Source organism: Phocoena phocoena, chromosome 9, assembly GCF_963924675.1.
Source record: "Phocoena phocoena chromosome 9, mPhoPho1.1, whole genome shotgun sequence".
Lineage (NCBI taxonomy): Eukaryota > Metazoa > Chordata > Mammalia > Artiodactyla > Phocoenidae > Phocoena > Phocoena phocoena.
In genome coordinates, this window is record NC_089227.1 from 47,059,382 (window position 1) to 47,081,401 (window position 22,020).

Sequence of the window (22,020 nt, forward strand, 5' to 3'; positions counted from 1 at the left end):
CTTAAAAATCTTTCACTGTGAACATATTGCTGGTGTTGAAATACAACCCATGTCTCTCACAGCTTCAACAAACATATTTAACACACTTATGCATACATTAGTTAGTGTAAACATGACTCACTTAAGTAGGAAGGGTTTTTTTAAATTTTAATATTTCATCACCATGTCATTCCACGGAAACTACCTTGGGGCTACTATGAAGCAGTTTCAAACATCTCTCATATAAAACATCATTCCACATTAGCAGAAACTCCATTCAGTCAAGAAGAATGGCATACTGGCTACAGGCAACTCTATAAACCGCATACAGTTTTAATTAAATTCATTAGAAATGCTATGTCTCTCAGTAGATTTGAGGGCAGATAGAACCACTTAACAATAGCCAAGACCTAATCCAGTTTGTCAGAACTAATAATAACACAAATGCAATTTCTCACACAGGGACACATCCAGAAAGTTCACGAATGAGCAATTGTGATGCTATTTTTTAAAGTAATATTTATAAATTATTGCAAGATGTTGCCAGCTTCAGACCATGGTTGCAATGTCTAATTCCAATGAGCTGATAAAAGGTGCTATTAATAAAAAGGCACATTTTGGGCAACTGACATAACTAATTGATCAAGTAATTTGAGTAAAAATACAAGATTTCACTAGGAAACCCGGACAGGGATGAAATCACTCAATTTACTGAAAGCCAGAAGGCCTTGAAAAAAGAGGAGACCACAGAACACTTTTATGTCTAACCAAAACCAAATAAAATGATCCCAACATACAAATAGGCTTCAGATGATATAATATGACGAGAGATTTCAACTATGTAGGCAAACCTTTCATTTTCTTACCCAAATATGCCAAGCCAAAGATTACCAAAATAGAGAGGGAGGGGAAAAGTCCCATTTCCTCAGTCTCTGTAAGAGTGGCAAGGAACATTTTTTCCCTCCTTTTCAAGTTTCACCATACCTCACTAAACTAATGCTCAACATTGACAGTTGGATCTCAAGATCTGGGTTAAATTAAAACAAAATGAGATAAAATGGACCCAGATGAACATGAATTTACCTAGGCTGACACTTCTAGTAATGGTTCCTGGAAGATGCATCACCACCAGCCCACCCAAGAATCCCTCCATCAGCCAAAATCACTGCTTGTCTGGAGCACCTGAAGATGACTGGGACACTATATAGTTCTGCTAGATGACTCTGCTGAGGTTATCGCTGCACATGAACTGAGGAGAGAAGGAAACAGCTGCTCAAACTCTATTCAGGTGCTCTAAGAAATATGGAAACTCTCTCTGTCCTCTTTTTCTTGGGAAAACAGGCACATCCCCAAACTCATCATTATTAAGAAATCCCCAATATTGGCCAGAAGACTGTCCTGGTCCATTTTAGGAGGGGAGAATTGGTATCACATATATATTCCTTCAGAACTCCAGCAGCAAAATCAATCTCTATCACTGAAATAATAGTTTAAGGAAAGGCATCGTCCAATCATTTTCTCATTTCATCTTCATAACATCCTTTTACGGAAAGGGCTGAAAGGAGATAGGACTTTTTTGATGTCCAAACAAATTAAAATGGTGGTTCAAGAGAAGGACGATGCTTCTGTCAGTAGAGGCTACCATGGAGAAAACAGGTATGGGAGGAAATTACAATGGTATCCCTGAAGATAGGAAAACACATGCTAATGTGGGTGTCCTCAGCCGCAGCATGTATGGAACCAATGGGAAGTATAAGATCCGTGATGCACAAAACAGATCTCACCCTCTGTGAGCAGTTAATAAATTACAAACTTGTACACATTTCATTATGTTCATATACATTTCATCATATTTTGTGTCTTCCCTCGAACTGATTTTATCCAGTGTACCATGCATGCATGACCACATGCCTGTCCCCAAATGCTTACTTCATCAGGAAGTGTGAACGGGCTGCCAGCGCCTGCCAAATGACGCTAGAGAACAACCAAGTAGAGAAGATTAAAAGTTATCCTCACTTTCTTTGAGCCAAGGCTCAAGCCTTCTTCCCAGTACCAGAAAAAAAGAAAAAAAAAAAAAACGTCCTGAGCCTTCAGCATGCTAAACTCACAGTGAGAACAGCCACTTGCACTACTGACTACAAGGAAACAAATTTCACAAGTTTCAGGCTGTTAAATGAGATCGACTATTCTCCCACAGTCCAAAAGTGGCCTTATTTTATGAAAAGGAAAGGTTCTCCATCAGATACATGTTTTCCTGCAACAAAATCATCTGACTTGTTATCAAAACTGGAATTCTGTGCTGACAATTTTATAGGAAATCTTATTTCACATTAGGACTCTGTGATAATAATGATCGGGGTTTTGTGTTGTTGTTTGTTTTTTTTAATAAGTCATCAAGCATAACAACCTCCCTGGATCCCTGCCTTCACAAACCACTTTCTAATTTGCACGGTTAGTCCTATCACACTGGTCCAGCACTGACACACATTTATGGAGAATTAAAAGAAGTTCAGGGGCCAACATTAAGTTGACTTTACTACTGGTTCCACTCTGACCTTGAGATCCACTTCTATAAATGAGCTCTTTTCTCGTAGCTAGAATGTAAACCTCTCCCCTTAACATCAGTTACTCTTTTTTTGTCTCGCTACCTACTGTCATTAATATTATTTTCAGTACTTTGATCACTCCAGAACTGATACCTTGCCATGATTTTCCTAATACTTGTTGAGCTTCTTAGAGGACTGAATAAATTGCACCCAAATGAGAAATAAGGCAAAGATAACAATGGAGCGAGGCCAAAGTAACACTTTCATCACTGATGAAGACTGAGTGAGAAAGCTTACTGAGAAAGCCAAATGGACCTGCTAACTGATTTCCTAAATTAGGCAGATTTATTCACCCACTTACAGGTAAGACCGGACTTGACAGGCCTCCCCAGCTGAGTGTGACTCGAGTATGACCAAAGGCACAGAGGAGCAAAAGGTAACTTGTATGCTTACAGGTATGCTTGCTTCCCCCCAAAAGAGAGAGGAGCTGGCTTGAAACAAGTCACTGTACCTCCTCTGGGGATGGAGGCTGGGGGGCGGGCAGGGTGAAGTGAGTAAAGGGGTGGCAAGAGGCCAGGAGTATTATACTAACTGAGCTTCATAGTGAAGGAAACATCAGATGTGGGCAGGAAATGCATTCAGTTGATGGAATTCTCTTATGTGGGAGGCTTGGATACGATTTTGAGGCTATGTACCAAGATGTTGGGGTCTTGAAGGGTCAGATTAATAGCACCACTCTTTCCTGTCCAAGTTCTGAATTAACTGAGAGATAAAACAAGAGACAAAACAAATAAAGCCCAAATTATCATCATTAATACTGATAAAGGATATGTTGGCAGTTGTAACCTAGGTGTAACTTGCTGCACCTTTCCCTCAGATTCTAGACCCTGGGACAGTTCACATCTGACAGAGCCAGCACTTTTACATATGTCACTACCTCTAACTGGTGTGAGGATGACAGTAGTAGGAAGAGGTCAGATTTCCCCTCCTAAGGACCACTGATAAATTAGTTCCATCCAATCAAGAAATGTTGGCCAATTATTGTCCACCAACCTTCCTACAATTCTACCTCTATTAGGAGAAGAAAAGAAAGGCACAAGAATCAAGAGTTTTGAGGAAATCTCTTTCTTCCTGGAAACCAGAATAAGGGAAAGGTGGGCATTTCTCTCATACAGTAGTACCTCCTCCCTCATGAAACCCAGTTCATATGGTTGAATTTCTAATGCCTTCAACTGGATGTCCCAGATTTCAACCCCTCAGCCTGTCTAATATATATGGGGACCAAATGGAGTTCTCTTGTCCCCATTTCCATGCCCTTGGCAAGTTATTTGTTTACAACTTTCTTTCTTGCTTTATGCCGCGAGAGCTGACCATGCTTCTCTTTCTACTTTTTGGTCACTTCCTCTACTTTTGCAGCTCTTCTTCCCTGAAATTGTTTTTCCCTTCCTCACTAGCCCCCCAATATAAGTCTCCTCTTCATGCAAGAGTTTTAATGCTAGTTACTGTAGACCATAGGAAATCAGCAAAGGAAAATAATACATAGGAGAATTTCTTTAAATAACAAGGTACTCAAAAGAGTTATTCCATAGCCTATATATATAATAAAATGTAAAAGATAACAACTCTGAGATTCTCATTGCCCCAGTCCTGACACTCTTTAAAGATAATTTTAACCAGTGTTTGCCAACAAAAGGCATGCTTACTTCCCATCTCACACCCATAGAAGACATCTTTAATTGAGATGAGGTAGAATGGAGTCTCAGAATCCTTCTCAACACAGCAATCCACTTAGTCACTACCAACAGATTTCAGTTGACTCTCATGATAAAACATATTTCTATTTTGGATAACTTCATACTGTCATTTTGAAAGAACTTTTCACCTCCCTTCAGACATTCTTGACACTATGCTACTTTCACATGCCATATTTTCTGCCACCTTAGGATTTTCTCCATTTTTTTTCCCCCTACTACTTTCCCAATACCTTTTTCTACTGCAAACTACATTTTCCTCCTGGTGCTATAGTCCACCCTGGGACATCTCTTTGCAGGCCACTGCATTATCTCTTTTGGTTATAATTTGCTTGCCTGTACTGCTACTACATTCCGCTATCACCCGCACTTGTCCAGTATCTGTATCTTCTCAGCCAGGACTCTTATGGGTCCATATCTGGCAGATTTGGTTTCATCAAGGTGCCCACGCCCAACCCCATCCCACCACTCACTAATATACTACAGTGGGATTTATAGATGACATTTTATTTTTGTCTTCTGTATGTCTTATGTCGTTTTTTGTTCTTCTATTATTCTCTTATAGTTTTCTTTTACATTAAGTGAATATTTTCAAATATAACACCTTAATTTTTAATATTTTTCCCACTAAATTTTTTTAAAGTTATTTCCTTAGTGGTTGCTCTAGGGCTTACCATATGCATCTTACCTTATCAGAGTCTGCTTCAGATTTATACTAACAATTTCAATGAAATACAGAAATGTTATACCTATATAGCTCCACTCCCTTTCTCCTTTCAATGCTCTTATTGTTACATATATCTATATATGTTATACAGCCCACAATGCATTGTTATAATTATTACCTCATATGACTTTATATATTTTAAAGAAGTTGAGGGGAGAGCAATGATATACTTAGAGCTTTTGTTATCTAACCTTCGTATTTGGTTCTCTTCATTTCTTCCTGTGGATTCAAATCACCATTTGGAGTCATTTCCTTAGGCCAAATGCAGCTTTGCAACCTACTTCCTTTGTGTTATTACTAGCAAATATATTACATTTCCATATATTATAGGCTTAGCAATATAATTATATGTATAGTACTTTAGATAATGCTACTTAAATCAGTTAACGAAGAAAAAGAGGAAGTATACACCTACACTGTCATTTATGGTTACAAAATTACCTTCACCTGTGCTCTTGGTTTTTTCCTGTGAATTTGAATTACTATCTGGGTTCAGTTGCCCCTCACCTGAAGAACTTCCTTTAGTGTTTCTTATAAGGTGACTCTGCTAGCAGCAAATTCTCTCAGTGCTTGTTTATTTGGGTATGTCTTTATTTCACCTTCATTTTTTGAAAGAAAGCTTTGCTAGGTTCACATTTATTGGTTGACAGTTTTTTCTTTGAGAACTTTAAATATGTTATCCCACTGTCTTCTGGCTGCCATGGTTTCTGATGAGAAGTCAGTTGTTAATCTTACTGAGTTCCTTGTAAGTGAAAATTGATTTTTCACTTTCTGCTTTCAGTATTTATACTACGATCTATCTTTTCTAGAACTCCTTACATTTATCCTACTTGGAGTTTGTTGAGACTCTTGAGTTCGTGAATTAAAGTTTTCATCAAATTTGAGCAGTTTTCAAACATTATTTCTTAGAGTATTTTTTCTATTTTTTCTACTCCTTCCTCTCTCACCTCTCCTTCCAGCACTCCCATTATGTATGCTGAGTCATCTAATGGTATCCCACATTTCTCTGAGGATCTCTTCATTTTTATTTTTTTGCTGTTGTGCCTTCTAATGAAACTTTCTTTTCAGTTTTTGTACTTTCCAAATCCTGAATTTACATTTGTTTTTGTTTTTTTTTAATAATTTCTACCTCTTTATTGATATTCTCCATTTAATGAAATATTGAAGTTTTTAATCTGTTTTCACAGGCAGTTTCTTTTGCCTTGTGAAACTGGCTATTTTAGGTAATACACTGTAGTGAGTCTGGGTACTGGTTGATCTCCTTTCCCTTCCCTAGGGGTTGGTTATTGTTATTTGCTTGTTTATTTGTTTAGTGACTGGATTCTTTTGGTGAGGTCTGTTCTCTCCTCTCACCCCATAGTGTAAAGCCTCTGCTATTGCTCCTCAGATGGTGCAGCCCTGGGCATCTGCTCAGTCATCTTGGGAGGACAGTATTTTGCGGTCCCTTTAACTGTCCCTGTCCTTGACCACACCCAGCAGTTAAGTTCCATTAATTGCTGGCTGATTGCTCTGTTGTTGTCAACAGTGCCCTGGGACACAAATGTCTCCACAGATTGATCCAATTAAGCTCAGGCTCCTTTATAGAGATAGTTTTTGAGTTCAGTTTTTGAGATTTGTCTGATCCCAGGAAGGCTCTTTTTAGTTGTCCATCTCCCTGGCTCTGGCAAGTAAACTAGCTGGCCTATGACTTAGCTTATATCTTGTATGCATCTACCAGTTGACTCTGAATTGCTTTATAGCACAACCTCCATTGTTTTGAGGATGTCGTTAGGCTTGAACATCCCCACAGTCCATTGCAAATGAAGTCAGCTTCTTTGGGAAGAGATTCTAACCTCTCTGTTTTATGGCCTACTTCTTCCTCTGGGCCAATGCTCTGGAGCTGGGGGAGGGGACAGTGGCATACTTCTGAGTGACACCTATGCTTTTGGAGCTGGGTGCTTGGCAGAGTCGGGTCCTGCCATAGCCTCTGGTGTATTTGGCTTGCCTCTCCCTGAATGGAACCTCTGCTTTACACATGAGCTGGTGATTAGGGCCCCGGTATTTTTAGCATGCTGCCCCCAAGGTAAAGTCCCTATTTCTCAAGTCTGGGCTAGGCTAAAGAAGAGAATATCCGCCTCTCAGTTGCACTTGCTTGAAGCTTAGGCTCTGTAACCGGTATCTGGGGGCAGAAACTGAGATTGTAAAGTCCTGCCCCTCCCAGGAAGATATAGTAGCCCTCCAACTGGGAGCTGGGAGGACAGGCAGCTCTGTGTTCTTTTCTGCACCCACCTGAAGAAGAGTTTGCTCCAAGCTGAACTGGGAAGAGGGAGCACAGGAGTAGGCTGTGGTTCAAACACCGCAGACTCTTCCTGTTCTTACCAAGTTTTAGTTAAGTTTTCTTAAATAAGTGTTTTTTCATTTGTTGTATGCCGTTGGTACCATTTCCAGAGACTTGAGTGTTTTGGTTTTTGTTTTTTAATGATGTTCACTAATTTTACTGGGAAGCAGATCCACAGAGCACTCCATGTTGCCATGCTGGAAATGGAAACTTTATATACTTCTTGACTTAGTCAACATATCAGTTGTATTTCTCCAAGGAATAAAAGGCTTGTTATACACTGTAATGTTCCTTAATCCTGATGTCTCTTGACTCTATTATTGATCAAATGTGATGAACAAAAACAATATCCTGTTCATTTTGATGAGCAGTGAGAGTTATGTTTGAAAAGTATTAATGTGCTTTTCTATTTTTCTTTCTGAACGTAATAATCTCCAGCCTAGTCTACCTAGGGCATTCATTTGCTAGTAGAAACTTTAGAATTTGATGCAGAATGAAAATAAAGTGGCTAAGGTAACATTCAGCTCCCTTCTCAAAAAACTGGATTTTGGAACCCCACAGGACGATGAGAGTCAGGATTAACTGAGGGAGAAAAGCCATTCCAAATTTCTTTTCCTTACCATTTAGAATATCAAAAAAGAAAAACAAACAAACCCATAAAGATCACTCCTTCTGTCCACTTCTTTCCCCAATCTATGGGGGAAGTTAAACATGGGAGTTTATTTTTAGATAAGTGGCAAGAAAAGGAGCATTCAGGGAGAAGAAGAAGAGATAAGTTTTCAGATACATCTGGATTTCCACTTTCTGAGGAGAAGCATTGGGAGGGAGGAGTGTTAAGAAACCAAGAAAAAAGATGAGCACAGGAACCACTGAACCACATTCCTTATTTGGGAATCTACGGAGACCACTATGCAACAGGTCTCGTTCACCACAAGGCAACAACCCAGCTTCGTTGGGAGTGGTTGGCATAAAACAGAGAGAAGAACCAGTGAATGCTCCTAAGCCTCCCTCAGATCATCTGAAGCATGGAAACTCAATGGAGAGCCAGTCTGCCACAGGGTCTGCTGTGGTGGATAAAAGGACTACATGGCCTGGGCTGGACATGGACTTCCCGGCCAGGGGTTGAACAGAAGGCAGGGCATTGACTCAAGTTCTAGAAATAATGAAAGCCGAGAAGAGACCAAGTCATCAAGAGCAAAATGGCCCATGCTTCCTGGAGACACTGCCAAGCCAAAAGAACAGACACGGGCTTCCCTGCTGGCGCAGTGGTTGAGAGTCCGCCTGCCGATGCAGGGGAGACGGGTTCGTGCCCCGGTTCGGGAAGATCCCACATGCCGCGGAGCAGCTGGCCCGTGAGCCATGGCCGCTGAGCCTGCGCATCCGGAGCCTGTGCTCCACGGCGGGAGAGGCCACAGCAGTGAGAGGCCCGCGTACCGCAAAAAAAAAAAAAAGAAAGAACAGACACAAGTTCACCAGCACTGGGTGCCAGTGCCCAGGTGGGTAAAGGTCAGGGCAGAAAGAAGCAGATGTCAGCCAGCATACTGCCAAGGACTTGACTGAGGCCAGAGTCCCTCTCATCCCTCCCTACTCCACCAAGGCCATGAGATCATGTAACCTCATCTCTCTCCCCTCCAGTTTGGCCATGATCTCAGGGAGAAAAGCAGGTGAGAGAGAGTGAGGTTCTATGAGGGCTGGAGCACTTCCAGTCAATTTTAACTGAACATACCAACTGAGACTGCTTACAGGAAGAGACTGCACTCAGGTTTATTGCATACCTTTTTTCTATTTTCCCCTAATAGCGAATAGTATTATAGACAGCTGAAGACAAAATAAAGGAGCTGCATTGTCTTTGCACTTCTGATTTGTAATTTGAGTAAATAGCAGTAGCAACACTGCAAGAACAATAATTTTTATGAGTGCCCTGGGCACATAATACATAAAAATTTTCTCTTTACCTCCCCTTTTTGCTTCTCAACAGAGTAGGCACTTTTCAAATATATATTTTTGGCTGCCCAGCATCCAAACACCCTCTTTTAGAGCAGGGTATACCAAAATAGATCAAAGTCAAGTCATGGCCTCCCCTAATATTACGGAAGCCAGGCTGGGCAGTTATTCCCCTGCCTGACCCTCACAGCTAATTCAGCGCATGTAACCGAGGCCTGCCTAGTGGACCCCTCTAAAGCTCAAGGGAGCACCGTCAAGGTGCAGGGAGAAGTAGAGGTTTTCAAGGCGGCAGTGACAACAGAATTTAAATCCTGAGCCTAATGGCAGTGCCCAATGACAGGAAGTCCAGGATGTCCAGGTCGCCTTTATCAAGCTCATCAAGTTCAGAGCCATCACCCTGCTGGGTTAGCTGCTGTCTCGTCAGCTCAGACTGCCACAGCAAAATGCCACAGACTGAGAGGCTTAAACAACAGAAATTTACTTTCTCACAGTTCTGGAGGCTGGGAAGTCCAAGATCAAGTTACCAGCCAATTGAGTTTCTCGTGAGAGCCCTCTTCCTGGCTTGCAGAGGCCTCCTCACTGTGTCCTCACATGGCCTTTGCTTGGTGCATGCACATGGAGAGAGAGAAACAGACCTCTCTCCCTTCCTCCTCTTATAAGGCCCCAATCCTATCAAATTAGGATTCTGCCCTGATGACCTCATTTAGCCTAAATGATGACCTCATTTTAGCCTAAAAGCCCTATTTCCAAATATAATCACATTGGGGGTTAGGGCTGCCTTCTATTTCTGACCTAATTCTTTAACTCTTAAAATCCATTCTATGAAGTATCTAATATCTTTCCAACAAATCCCTTTTCTGTTTAAGTTAACCAGAGTTCGTTTCTATTGTCGGCAACCATGAACCTAGACTGATCAGAAATTAGTATCAGAAGACAGTCACTCAGGAAATTGGTGTTGGTTATTCGCCCTAATAAGGGCTAAAGAAAATGAAAACTCAGAGTTCAGGAATGGGAAGCTGTCAGCCGTAACAAATTGCTAGATAATTTTTCTTCTGCAGTGATCTTTAATGAAGTGTCCACTGAAAAGAAGGATTTAAGGGATCAAATTATCACTGCCATTGAAGAGTGTGAACGGCCTGAAGAATTTAAAGACGCTATAGGGTGAGGTGGCTGCTTCTAATGAGACTGGACAGCTTAAAGAAGAGAGGACAAGCTCAAATCTCTACATTTTAGCTCAAGGCATAGACCCAGGGCATTTCTCTGGTTGTGATAAATGTCTTCATAAATGTCTGCAAAACTCAGATGCAAATTTAAAATTCTGTGGGTGCCTGGATAAAGTCCATTGAATTTCCAGCCTTACCAAGTCACTTATGTGAAAGTGATAGTACTGATCAGGAAATAATGAAAAATTGAATATACAGGAGTATATTCAAGTACCCCACACACACACACACCAAGCCACACTCTATACCAAGCCTTGCTTCACAGCCAAAGAAGACCCACCTCATTTCTCTTTGCATCTTCAGCATCTTATATCAGGGTTGAGCCAGAGAGCTGGCTTTACCTACAGGGCTTGATCATCTCACCTTCAGCACAGGGCATCATGCTAGCAAGACCTGAACAGTAAGCTGGATTGGTACCTTCAATACCTTGTTAAGACACAAGTAGGCTACAGGATGGGAGAAAAGTACTTGAAAATATAGAGATCTGTTACTTCAGGAAAGTTGCTATGGGTCTAGTGATCATAAACTCCAAAGTACATGGCAAATATCTTGTTTCTCTAATAGTAAGAGTTGTCATGCTTGGTGGGCCATTCTGGCTTTTGCAGGTAACATATTCAACATTTGCATGTACTTATTCAACCCATTTACCAGGTGACTCAAAAGGCTTCTACTTTTAAATGGCTATATTACCTAGAAATTTTGGTCCAGCAGATCCAATGATGCGCAAAGGGTCTGTGGAAAATCAAAGAGCTCTAAAAGGGAAGCACAAAACAGGTCCCTAGATTTTAGAGCAACAGTGTAGCCCCTTTACTATGTTACTAGCCTTTTGAGGGATAGGTGTTGGTTTGCCCAACAAGCAGACCCAAGTAGAGATACCAGGTGACTATGGAAAATATGCATTATGAACTGGAGCGCTATCTGATCCATCTGGCCAGAAAGTCAGGTGGATCCACCGCTAGCTCGCTCATCAGCGAGGACTATATACTGAGTTGTGACAAGCACTCTCCCTGAGCCCGCTGCTCTCACTCTCATGTTCTTACTCCTGCGGCAATGCCACTCCTCCTGCAGCCTAAAGAGAAGTGTTGGGTGACTAGCTGTCTGAAAACATTTGAGCCTGGACTCTGGAAATTTCTAAGTGATAGGCTGGCAAAAGTCAGAAGTGGACGGCTGACAGGACACCTCCATTTAGGCGTAGGCCTAAAGTTCAGTGGAAAAGAAAAACCACTACAATTCCACTTAGATGAAAAGAGTTTTGATCAGCGTATCTCGTTGCTCACTTGAGCTGGAAGAGTAGACTGAGAAAACACTCTATCTAAAACTAAGCCATGAGCAATGACTGAAAGGTCACACGTAGAGGCTACCAATGGCAAAAGATTTAGGGAAGAGGTATATGGTGGGACCTTTCAACATAGACTTACAGTGACAGAATATTTATGTACAGTCAAAAATTATGCACTGTGTAACTAATAACGACCGACTGTATAGCACAGGGAATGCTACTCAATATGCTGTAATGGCCTAAATGGGAAAAGAATTTTAAAAAGAGTGGATATATGTATATGTATAACTGATTCATTTTGCTGTATACCTACAACTAACACAACATTGTAAATCAACTATACTCCAGTAAAATTTTTTTTAGAAAATTTATGCACTGTGAAGGAGGCTTCTAATAATCAGGTGGAAGAGTTGATACATTCTATTCTACAACGCCAGTCATTCTCCTGTGTCCAGCTGCACAAGTACTTACTCAAAGGACTCATAAGGTATCTATAGCTACAAGTATGTACAGCTAGGCCATACAAGGACACAGCTGCCCCAACTCAAGATGCCTTGGCTACTTGCCCAACCACAGATCAACTGAAACTCCCAATATTGAACCAGCCAGGTTGATCTTCTCGAAAGAAGAACCAGCCAGGTTGATCACATTTTTCTATTGTGTAGTGGGGAATCCAATTGTCTTCACTAGAATAACTGCTTATTCTGGATGTTTTCCCCCTGCTTAGCATGCTTCTCCTAGGTTCACTGGTCACAGACTTACTGAAAATATTATGTACTGTAAGTTTGGGCTATCTTCTTGACAATTAGCTTCTCTGCCTGTCTTCTGAGCCTGCCTTTTCAATCTTCAGGTTGATTCTGTGATTTACCTAATATCCTTCTACTCAAACTCTTTCCTGCTTAAGTTAAACATAGTTTATAGTGTCTGAAACTATAAATTCTGGCGCAGCTCCTCCCATGTCTTACTCTTTGACCTACTTCTCTTTCATTTCTTCCATCATCTGGCTCATAAGGCGAACAGTTGAGGCAACTCTATGACCTAAGCCAGGTCATCCATTCATTCCCACACCAAACATCAGGCACTATGCAGGCACCAGTGATACACAGAATCAATGTGTCTGTTACCAGGGATGAGGACCTATGAGACGGGATGCCTTGGAGATCAAGGAAACTGGATATGTAAATGAACTTGGGAGAAGCAATCAGTGATCTATGATTACATATTAACTTGATATTAGGTCTATAATTTGGATATTAGTTCTTTTTTTAGTAAAACGTGCTTAGATCATCTACCTGCCATGTGTGAGCCTTGGAGTCAGACAAAAATCTCACAGCCCCTTTTGTGTTAATATGAGCTTCCAGGTCCTTAGCTTCAGTTAAGCTTCTTATTCATCTTCCTGCTCTGAAGAGGTTTTTAAAGATACCTTCCAGTTGTATGAAAAATTAAAGGGATGGAGTCATCGAAACAATATTAGAAGGACTATGTTTTTATTTTATGCAAAATCTTTCACTTCTGAATGCCATGAGTTTACAAAGCACATTAACCCTTGATGGCCTAGAAATTGTGATATGTTGTTTAATTGATTCACTCATGTTTAAACAAAATTCTCAAACCATCTTCCTAAAATATAAGTTTGTTTTCTAGTACAGTACTGTAACCAAGATATAATCCTATATTGAGCCTAAAGTTCACAGGCTGCTTTAGGGCTAGTCTTCTCAATGGCCCTCCCCTCTCTATAGACCTGTAGATTACAGAGGTATAGTAAATAAGACGGTGCCCTCCGGCAGCAAGTCTTGCTCTGCATTTTATCTTTTTATTACATTTCTGGTTTCATTTTGAGTTGTCATGAAGCACCCTTTTGTTTTTTTATTGGAAGGAATATTTTGGCTAAAATGAGCTTATTTGACTGAGATTTGATTGTACCATCTCTGGCACTCTCACTAAGTACTTTTTAAAAATAAATTAACTTTTAGCCTGCGGCTTCTCCTCTGGAATATCAAGACCAGCTACAGTCTAAGCCAATATCTATTTTAGTGTCTAATATAAATCAAGAACTAAACCATGAAAGCTCTCCTGACCAATAGCTGGAAAGGTGGCTGAGAGATAGAGAAAACAGTTTTTTTTAACTGGAAAATTTTGTCTATTTGATACAAATAATACCTAAAAAGTAATGTCTGAAATGTCTATGTTCCTTAGATCGCCTCCCACCCTTTTTTTTTTTTTTTTGTCTTTCAAGAGTCTTGCCAAGATGATATGAGATTAACATTGTTAAAGAAAACTAATATCCCAGGAGAGGATCTCGAAATCCCTGATCTTGTTAACAATGGGCCTGGAGGCTCTATAGTTTGTTCTGAGAGAGGATTAACACTTTAACCAAGTGTCAAAAGGGAAATAGCAGGCATATTCTAAGGAAGCAAATTGTGGCAGATGTCACTATCTCTCTGGAATAGTGTCAGTTCTTATCTTAAAAACAGAAGCTAAAAATAAGATTAGGTGTGTCATCTTCACTAGGGAGTTTTAATTTGCATTCAGATGCCACCATGGATTGTCACAAAACACACGGTGGTTCTTTAAATAGTAAGTTCAGAGAAAGTGTGTTAAGGTCCAGGAAACTGATATCCAGTTGGAGAGTCAAGGTTATGACACCATACTCTGTTTTCTCCCAAGTCATCTCCAGGTGTTTCAGGATTGGCTTCCATTGGGAAATTATATCTCTAAGAACTGTCTGATTTCAAACTTTAGGTTCCAAACAAATATTTCCACTTAGATCCTACGGTAGATGTCTTTATTGGGCAACTTTGTATCAAAGAATTATGTTCTTGGGACCACCAAGGTGTAGGAGGCCTTAGAATTCAACCATCTGCAGCTTAGAACTCAAATCTTAATTCTGATCTCTCATCACTTCACGCAGAAGGACAGGGGAGCAGGAGAAGTGTAGATAACTAACAAGGAGGTCATACACAGTCTTTAGAAGTCCTTTCGGCAGCATGAAGACAGGGTAGAAGGAGTGAATATTCTAGTCTCTAAACTGCAGACCATGAAGGGAGAACCCAGAGGGGTTCTCACAACTGCCTCTAATATGACAGGATGAGGCTTATTGGAGGACTTATCTTGCTGGGGGTACAACTTGCATTCTGTCCAAATCATCTAACACTTGCTTGGATATGGCTGACTTCACAAAAAGGAGGAGCATCTACAAAGTCATCATTTACCTAGAGGAGTTCTCTACACGTCAGGAAGGTCTCCTCACCCAAGCCCCTCTGCCCAGCCATGGTAAAGTGGAGACCAGCCTGGCTTGTGGGTCTCGGCATCTGACCTGCATCGTGAGGGGTCATGGTAGACCTGAGCTGTCCAATTCAGGAGCCACTAACCCCCTGCAGCTATTGAGCACTTGAGATGTGGCTAATGCAACCGAAAAACTGCATTTTAAAATTTAACTTTAATTAATTTAAGTTTAAACTTAAGAACAAATATTTGATACAATTATTGAACAGCTTTCAAATATGTTTGGAACAACAGGGGTATATGAACTTACTTTTTCAATTGTCAATTTTATGAAATCTTATTACAGTTCAAGTATTTCCAAGGGAAATTTAGTGTTTGAATTGGGATATGATGTAAGTGTCAAATACAAACCAAATTTTGAAAAATTAATATAAAAAAAGAATGTACTGTATCTCATTGATAATTTTTATATTGATTATATGTTAGAATAATAATTGTTAAACATACTGGGTTAAATAAAACATTACCAAAATGAATAATGGCTCATTATGTTTTTACTGGGCAGTGCTGGACTAGTTTATCCTGGGAAACTATCTCTATATTTGCAGCATCTATACTGAATATATGCCAGAGAGGATGGGAAGCCAAGGTAGAAATTCCCCTCAAGCAGCCAAGAATTCCCCTCAACCTTCCTGCACACCTGTTCCAAACTCAAAGTGCTTTCTAAACAGTATCTCTGCACAGTACAAACTTGGTGACTGCTTTGCTCTTTCCTGGGCCAAGCCAGATGGCCTTGGTGACTTTCTCCTTCAGTTCTCATAACTGTGTCATGTTCAGAGCAGTAATGCCTGCACCAGCCTCAGGACGGAAATACAGGCCTGGTGGAAATAGAAACATTGAACTCCCCTCCTTACACACTCTCATGACTTTTCCTTAAAAACCCCATAAAACCAGTGCAGCCTTAATGCATGGATCATATTCCATCCTCCCCAGAATACAATGAACATTTTCTCTTCTTTCTTATTCGTCTAGAATCATTTCATTCTTCATTTCTTCCACTGATATCTATTGAGCCCTTTCTTTGTGCCAGGCACTGTGTTGGGCAGGGAGGTAAAGAACACACACCTTCTAAATGTCCATCGATAGAGGAATGGATAAAGAACATATGGTACATATATGTGATGGAATATTACTCAGCCATAAAAAAGAACAAAATAATGCCATTTGCAGAGACATGGATGGACCTAGAGATTGTCATACTGAGTGAAGTAAGTCAGACAGAGAAAGACAAATATCATATGATATTGCTTATATGTGGAAATCTGAAAAAAAAAGGGTACAAATGAACTTATCTACAAAACAGATACAGAGTTACAGATGTAGAAAATAAATTTACGGCTAAAAATATTTTAAACATAAAGGTAAAACGGGGAGGGATAAATTGCAAGATTGGAATTGACATATACACACTACGATATATAAAATAGATAACTAATAAAGACCTACTGTATAGCACAGGGAACTCTACTCAATATTCTGTATTGAGTAGAGAATGGCCTACATGGGAAAAGAATCTAAAAAAGACTGGATATATGTATAACAGATTCACTTTGCTGTACGCCTGAAACTAACACAACATTGTAAATCAGCTACACTCCAATAAAAGTTAAAAAACAAAACACACTGGCTTCCCTGGTGGCACAGTGGTTGAGAGTCCGCCGGCCGATGCAAGGGACACGGGTTCGTGCCCCGGTCCGGGAAGATCCCACACGCCGCAGAGCTGCTGGGCCCGTGAGCCACGGCCGCTGAACCTGCGCGTCTGGAGCCTGTGCTCCGCAACGGGAGAGGCCACAACAATGAGATGCCCACGTACTGCCAAAAAAAAAAAAAAAACACACACACACACACACCTTGCCCTCAAGGAGATCCAATCTAAAAGGAAGACATTTAAATAACAATTGAATATATTAAATAAATTAAATAAATTAAATAATAGCTTGATAAGGGGAAGATGAACTATGCCCATGGTACGAGGAGAGACGTCAACCATAAGTGGAACCGCCAAGGAGCTGTCCCTTGGTTTTGGTCTGGAAGGAAGGCAAACAGGAGAGATGGCATTCCAGGCGGGAGACAGTAAGTACAAGCCTGTGGAGGCATGAGGCTGCAGGGTGCCTTGGAAAACGTAAGTGGGTTGGTCTCTCTTGGATGTAAGAAACAAGGCATAAGAGGCAAGTCAAGGGAGGCGGGTGGCCAACACGGGGCCACTAAGTTCCCATTTATAAGATATCACGGGGGCTTCCCTGGTGGCACAGTGGTTAAGAATCCGCCTGCCAATGCAGGGGACACGGGTTCAATCCCTGGTCCGGGAAGATCCCACATACCGCGGAGCAACTAAGCCTGTGCGCCACAACTACTGAGCCTGTGCTCTAGAGCCCGTGAGCCACAACTACTGAAGCCCGCCTCCTAGAGCCCGTGCTCACAACAAGAGAAGCCACCACAATGAGAAGCCCACGCACCACAATGAAGAGGAGCCCCCCTCGCCGCAACCAGAGAAAGCCCGCGCACAGTAACGAAGACCCAACGCAGGCAAAATAAATAAATTAAAAAAAAAAAAGATATCACGAAGAGAAGAGGAAGATCAGATAACTCTTCAAATGATCAACAGGTTATGTAAGTTTCCTCCTCCTCCCTCCAGATTGGCTTACATTTTTCCAGCAAGTTAAGAAGTTCTCATTCTCCTAGGGGTCACTGCAGAACCTGGCGTTTCTAAGATGTCTGGCCTCATCCTTGTCACTCAACAGCATCTGTTGGGAGCCTAGTATGGGCCAGTCACTTTCCCACTATAATAAAGATGCAGAAGACTGGCTTTCTAACGAACCTCGGGACCTCACGGTCAGTCCAGCGAGATATTAATAACACAAAGCAGACGTAGTTTGGAAGGGAACCATTATTTTTTTCCTTTCTTATGACCTGGGAATAAGAAGCACGTGTTTAATGTGTTTTGGAGATAGAGATATCCTGCTCCCCAAATCACTGTTACCTATTCTCAGCCTTCTTTCTCTGCAACTAATGACCTAAGCAGAGAGGGAAGATCTAAACTTGTACTGAAAAACCAGTGTTTGTGCGGACCTCATTCCTAAATCTCCAGGGCTTAAATCATTCTCTGGACTGTTTCTCATACATAACAGGTCATTACGATCACAAATTAAGAGAACGTTCATTATAGTACATAGTGGAGAAGAGAAGCTTAAGCTTGGGCAAGTCCAAAGTACCTTCCCTTTCATTTTCAAGAGTAAAATGAGAACATGTCAAAAACTGAATGCATAAGAACTCCATTAGATGTACAACAGATCAATGCTCTGAGATCAACAGTTTGAATATTGTTAAATTTTCCATAGTCACATAATGACTTCAAAAATAATCAGCGTTCCTTCATACACCGTGGGCAATAATGAGCTAAAACAGATCTTATCCGCACCACAGCTTTACGTATCATCCATCCAAGAGCCTCATTGTGTCATGAAATTCAGTAGTTCATTGTTTCCTGACCCTAAACGGCTGCAGTTGTCATGAAAACACTGCCATGGCCCAAGCTCCCAAATTGGAAGCCAATCCAAACCTGCCACGTGGTAGAGCCTCCCCATGTCACTCAGCAGGTGAAAGGCAAGCGTGGGGCACCCACCCCCGTCAGCCAGGGGCTGGACGACACCGGGCAGCCAGAGGTCAAGGAATCATCTGTGCTGAGAGGACGATTTGCTGAACTCAAATCCAAAGTTCTTCCCGTCTAAACCCATCGGGGATTGCTTTACTGTCTAGAGCTACGGTAGCTCACTTTGAGTTCAAATCTGTATTGTGGAATTTGAACCATCAAAACACCCATCACCATAAAAACCCTCTGTGAGTCCTGTTAACAAAACAGAAAGAACTTCTGCCAAGAGCTGAGAAATAAATTCCTTCTTTCATGCTGCTTGGACCACAGAATAATGAGGGCTCCCAAGCTCTCTCTGCAGTAATAAAATGGAATGCCCAGGCTTCTCCTTTTGATGTGTTCCAGTATAAAAGTTTAGAGTTGATGCCTTTTCATCCTTAATTTATCTTCCCTTGTAAATATTTCTGTACCATTTCCAATATCTAAAGTCTACACATTTCCAAAAAATAATTCACTCCTTCTCCTATTTCAGTTGTATAACTTTATGTTATGGGTCAAATTTGGGGCTAAATAAACATACCTCAGGCTACAGCTCTGCAAATACCTCTGGCAGCAAATTAACTCAAACAAATGTTTTGGTTGGGTGACGAGGTTATTTTTAATGATCTTCCTGATCTGCCTAGAGGCCCAAGGATAGACTAGGTGAACTCCCAAAGGCTTTTCTAACTTTGTATTTTCTGCCACATTAATATACAGTTCTCAAGTTCATTGAAATAGTTGGTTTAAAATTTCACCACCAGAGGGTGCTACTTGTTTGCTTCTAAAATTCATTTCTCATCACGTGAAAAACAGAGGCCCTGCTACCAAAGAATCATCACCAAGCCAGACAGCATTACCCAAGAAAGGTTTTCAGAAGGCCTGTAGACGGCGCTCTACTTCAAGGAATCCAATTTCACTTGTCTTTTGATGTTATGTGTTTAAAACCAAAACTGAAAAGCTCTGTAACTTGCACAAACCAAAGTGTACTGACTTATATATGCTGTAAACCAAGCACAGAATGTGAATCATTTTTCATTTTCATGGCTTTTGTTCAGTATTTACTACACAACAACAATGAACCCAGAATGCTAACATCCTCTTCACCACACCAGACAATAAAATAACAAAGTAAAAAGAGAATTTGCTTAGCTATAAAAACAGTGCTATATTTTCTAACAATGCAACCTTCACTTATCCTATTTTAAGTGCACACATCTCCTGCTTCTGCTCTGGAGTAATTTTGCTTTGGTGTAAGTTTTGACTTCTAGGAAGCATTTTGACTGATTAGCTTCAACTTCTCTTATTAGTGTATTTTCACAATTTATTGGGATTTGCACATACATTTTCCACTTGATATTTTCGGGTATGCACGAAGGAGGCATGGAGTGAATTCCCATTCACCCACACGGAGATCGCATGGAAAGTCTTTTTAAATCGTGGTAAGAAATTCTAGCGTGTTGCCAACTGAATTGGCAAAACAAGTCGGGGTCAGCAAAGTTTTTCGGAAAAGCACCAGATTACAGTAAAGATTTCAGGCCATGTGAGTCATAAGTACTCAACCCTACCACGTAGCAAGAAAGCAGTCATATAGACACGCAGGACTGGATATGACTGCATTCCAAAACACTTTAATTTGAGGAATAGGTGGTTGGCTACAGTTTGCTGACTCCTGCAAATGCTGGATTTTAATGTACACTCTTCTTATCAATAAAATTCAGAGAAGTTTCTATTACATTATCCTTTGGTGATTTTCCCCCTCCTCACACAGTGTTGACAAACTGTGGCCTCACTAAATTAACCATTTTAAAGTTCATGGGTCCTTTGGAGGAATACCACTGGGTTTCCTCTTCAGTGTTTCCAAAACCAGAGTCAAAGGAGACTTAAGTTTTTGGTGTGTCATTATATTTGTGTCCTGTGAAGATGTCTTATGGTAAGATATGAAATCAACAAGAAGGATGTAACTCCCTGGCAATTTCTCCAGAGATCATATGGAAAGTGAACAAAAGACATAGTTTACCTTCGGACTGATGTGTAGCCAGAGGAGTCTGGGTCTCCTTGGAGTAGGACACTACCTCCCTGGGCAGGAAATCCACTTGGGTAACCTTCGACACACCCAGCTTATGCAGTCTTCGTCTAGAAGTAACAAAGGACAAACGCTTAGTGAGGGAAGGCATTCCTTGCAGAAGATCTATCAGGAATAAAACAAACAAACCCCAAATACCCACAGCTTCTCAGTACAAGGGGCAGCGTCATGAAGTTGAACTGGCCCTGGGCTGCAAGTCTGGACACTGGGGTTTGGCCCACTTTGCCCCTGTGTTGCTGGGTGGTGTCAGACAGGTCCCTCAGGCTGACCCTCACCTTTTCTATCTGCAAAACCAGGTCTTGTCCACTTCAAATGAGACCCCCTCCATTCTGAGCAACTCTGATTTTCCTTGATTAAAGGTTATAAAGGGAATTTTCATTTGTAATACAGGATTCTAGTCCCTTAGGCAAGCGGGACAAAAGAAAAGTAACGCTTCTCAAATCTGAAGAAAAAAGAGATGATTTGTTCTCTATAATAGTAATGAGAGGATGATATTCCAAGGGGGAGTATAACATCTCCCATTTCTCCAGAAAAGAAACTAATCCAGATCAGCATGTGAATTTGTTTAAAGATACGTTGACATAGCACAACTTGGGTGAAAAGGGTACTGGGCTAAGAATAATAAAGTTTTAGTTTAGAATTCCCAAATGAGCCGTGACCATGTAAAAAAAATCCTTTCTGAATAGTTATGGAGCACATCAAGAATTTTCAGATGTCTTTCACATCCATCATGTCAACTGTCTTCATGACACCGCTATGAAGCTTCTGGGCAGATTATCACCATCTCCATTTTATGGATGAGGAAAGTGAGATTCAGTGAGAGACATTCCCAAGTATATGCAACTCATAAATGGCAGAACCAGGGAGAAAATTCTGTTGGCCTGAGTCCTGGTCCAGTGCTTTTGCCACCAAGTCAAACTCCTACCTGAGGTTCTTAATGGTGAGTTCTGAGTTACCCCCCAGATCTGAAGTGCCTCCTGCGTCACCCGGGAAACATCCACTCCTGGAGGCAGTAGAGTGGTCGCTAATCACATAAGACTAGCCCACACTTACCACTATGTGTGTGATCTTGAATAAGTTACCTAATTTCTCTGTGCCTCGGTTTCCTCAACTGTAAAATGGAGATATTACTAGTTCTTAGTACTAGGATTAGTAGGGGTAATGTCTATGTACCACATACATATAATGCACATGTCACGTATATGTTATATATACATATGTACACAATTTACACACATATATATTTTAAAATAGTTTC

The 22,020-nt window shown here is 40.9% G+C and overlaps 1 protein-coding gene across 4 annotated transcripts in view; it reads right to left on the reverse strand.

The window, feature by feature from the left end:
* Positions 1 to 22,020, reverse strand: part of DYNC1I1 (dynein cytoplasmic 1 intermediate chain 1) — a 338,242-nt gene that overhangs the window by 223,026 nt on the left and 93,196 nt on the right. For all 4 annotated transcript variants that reach the window (XM_065884069.1, XM_065884071.1, XM_065884070.1 and 1 more), the window contains one exon: positions 20,697 to 20,812. In XM_065884069.1, coding sequence (XP_065740141.1) covers positions 20,697 to 20,812 — 116 coding nt within the window. The remainder of the gene's footprint in view (positions 1 to 20,696; positions 20,813 to 22,020) is intronic.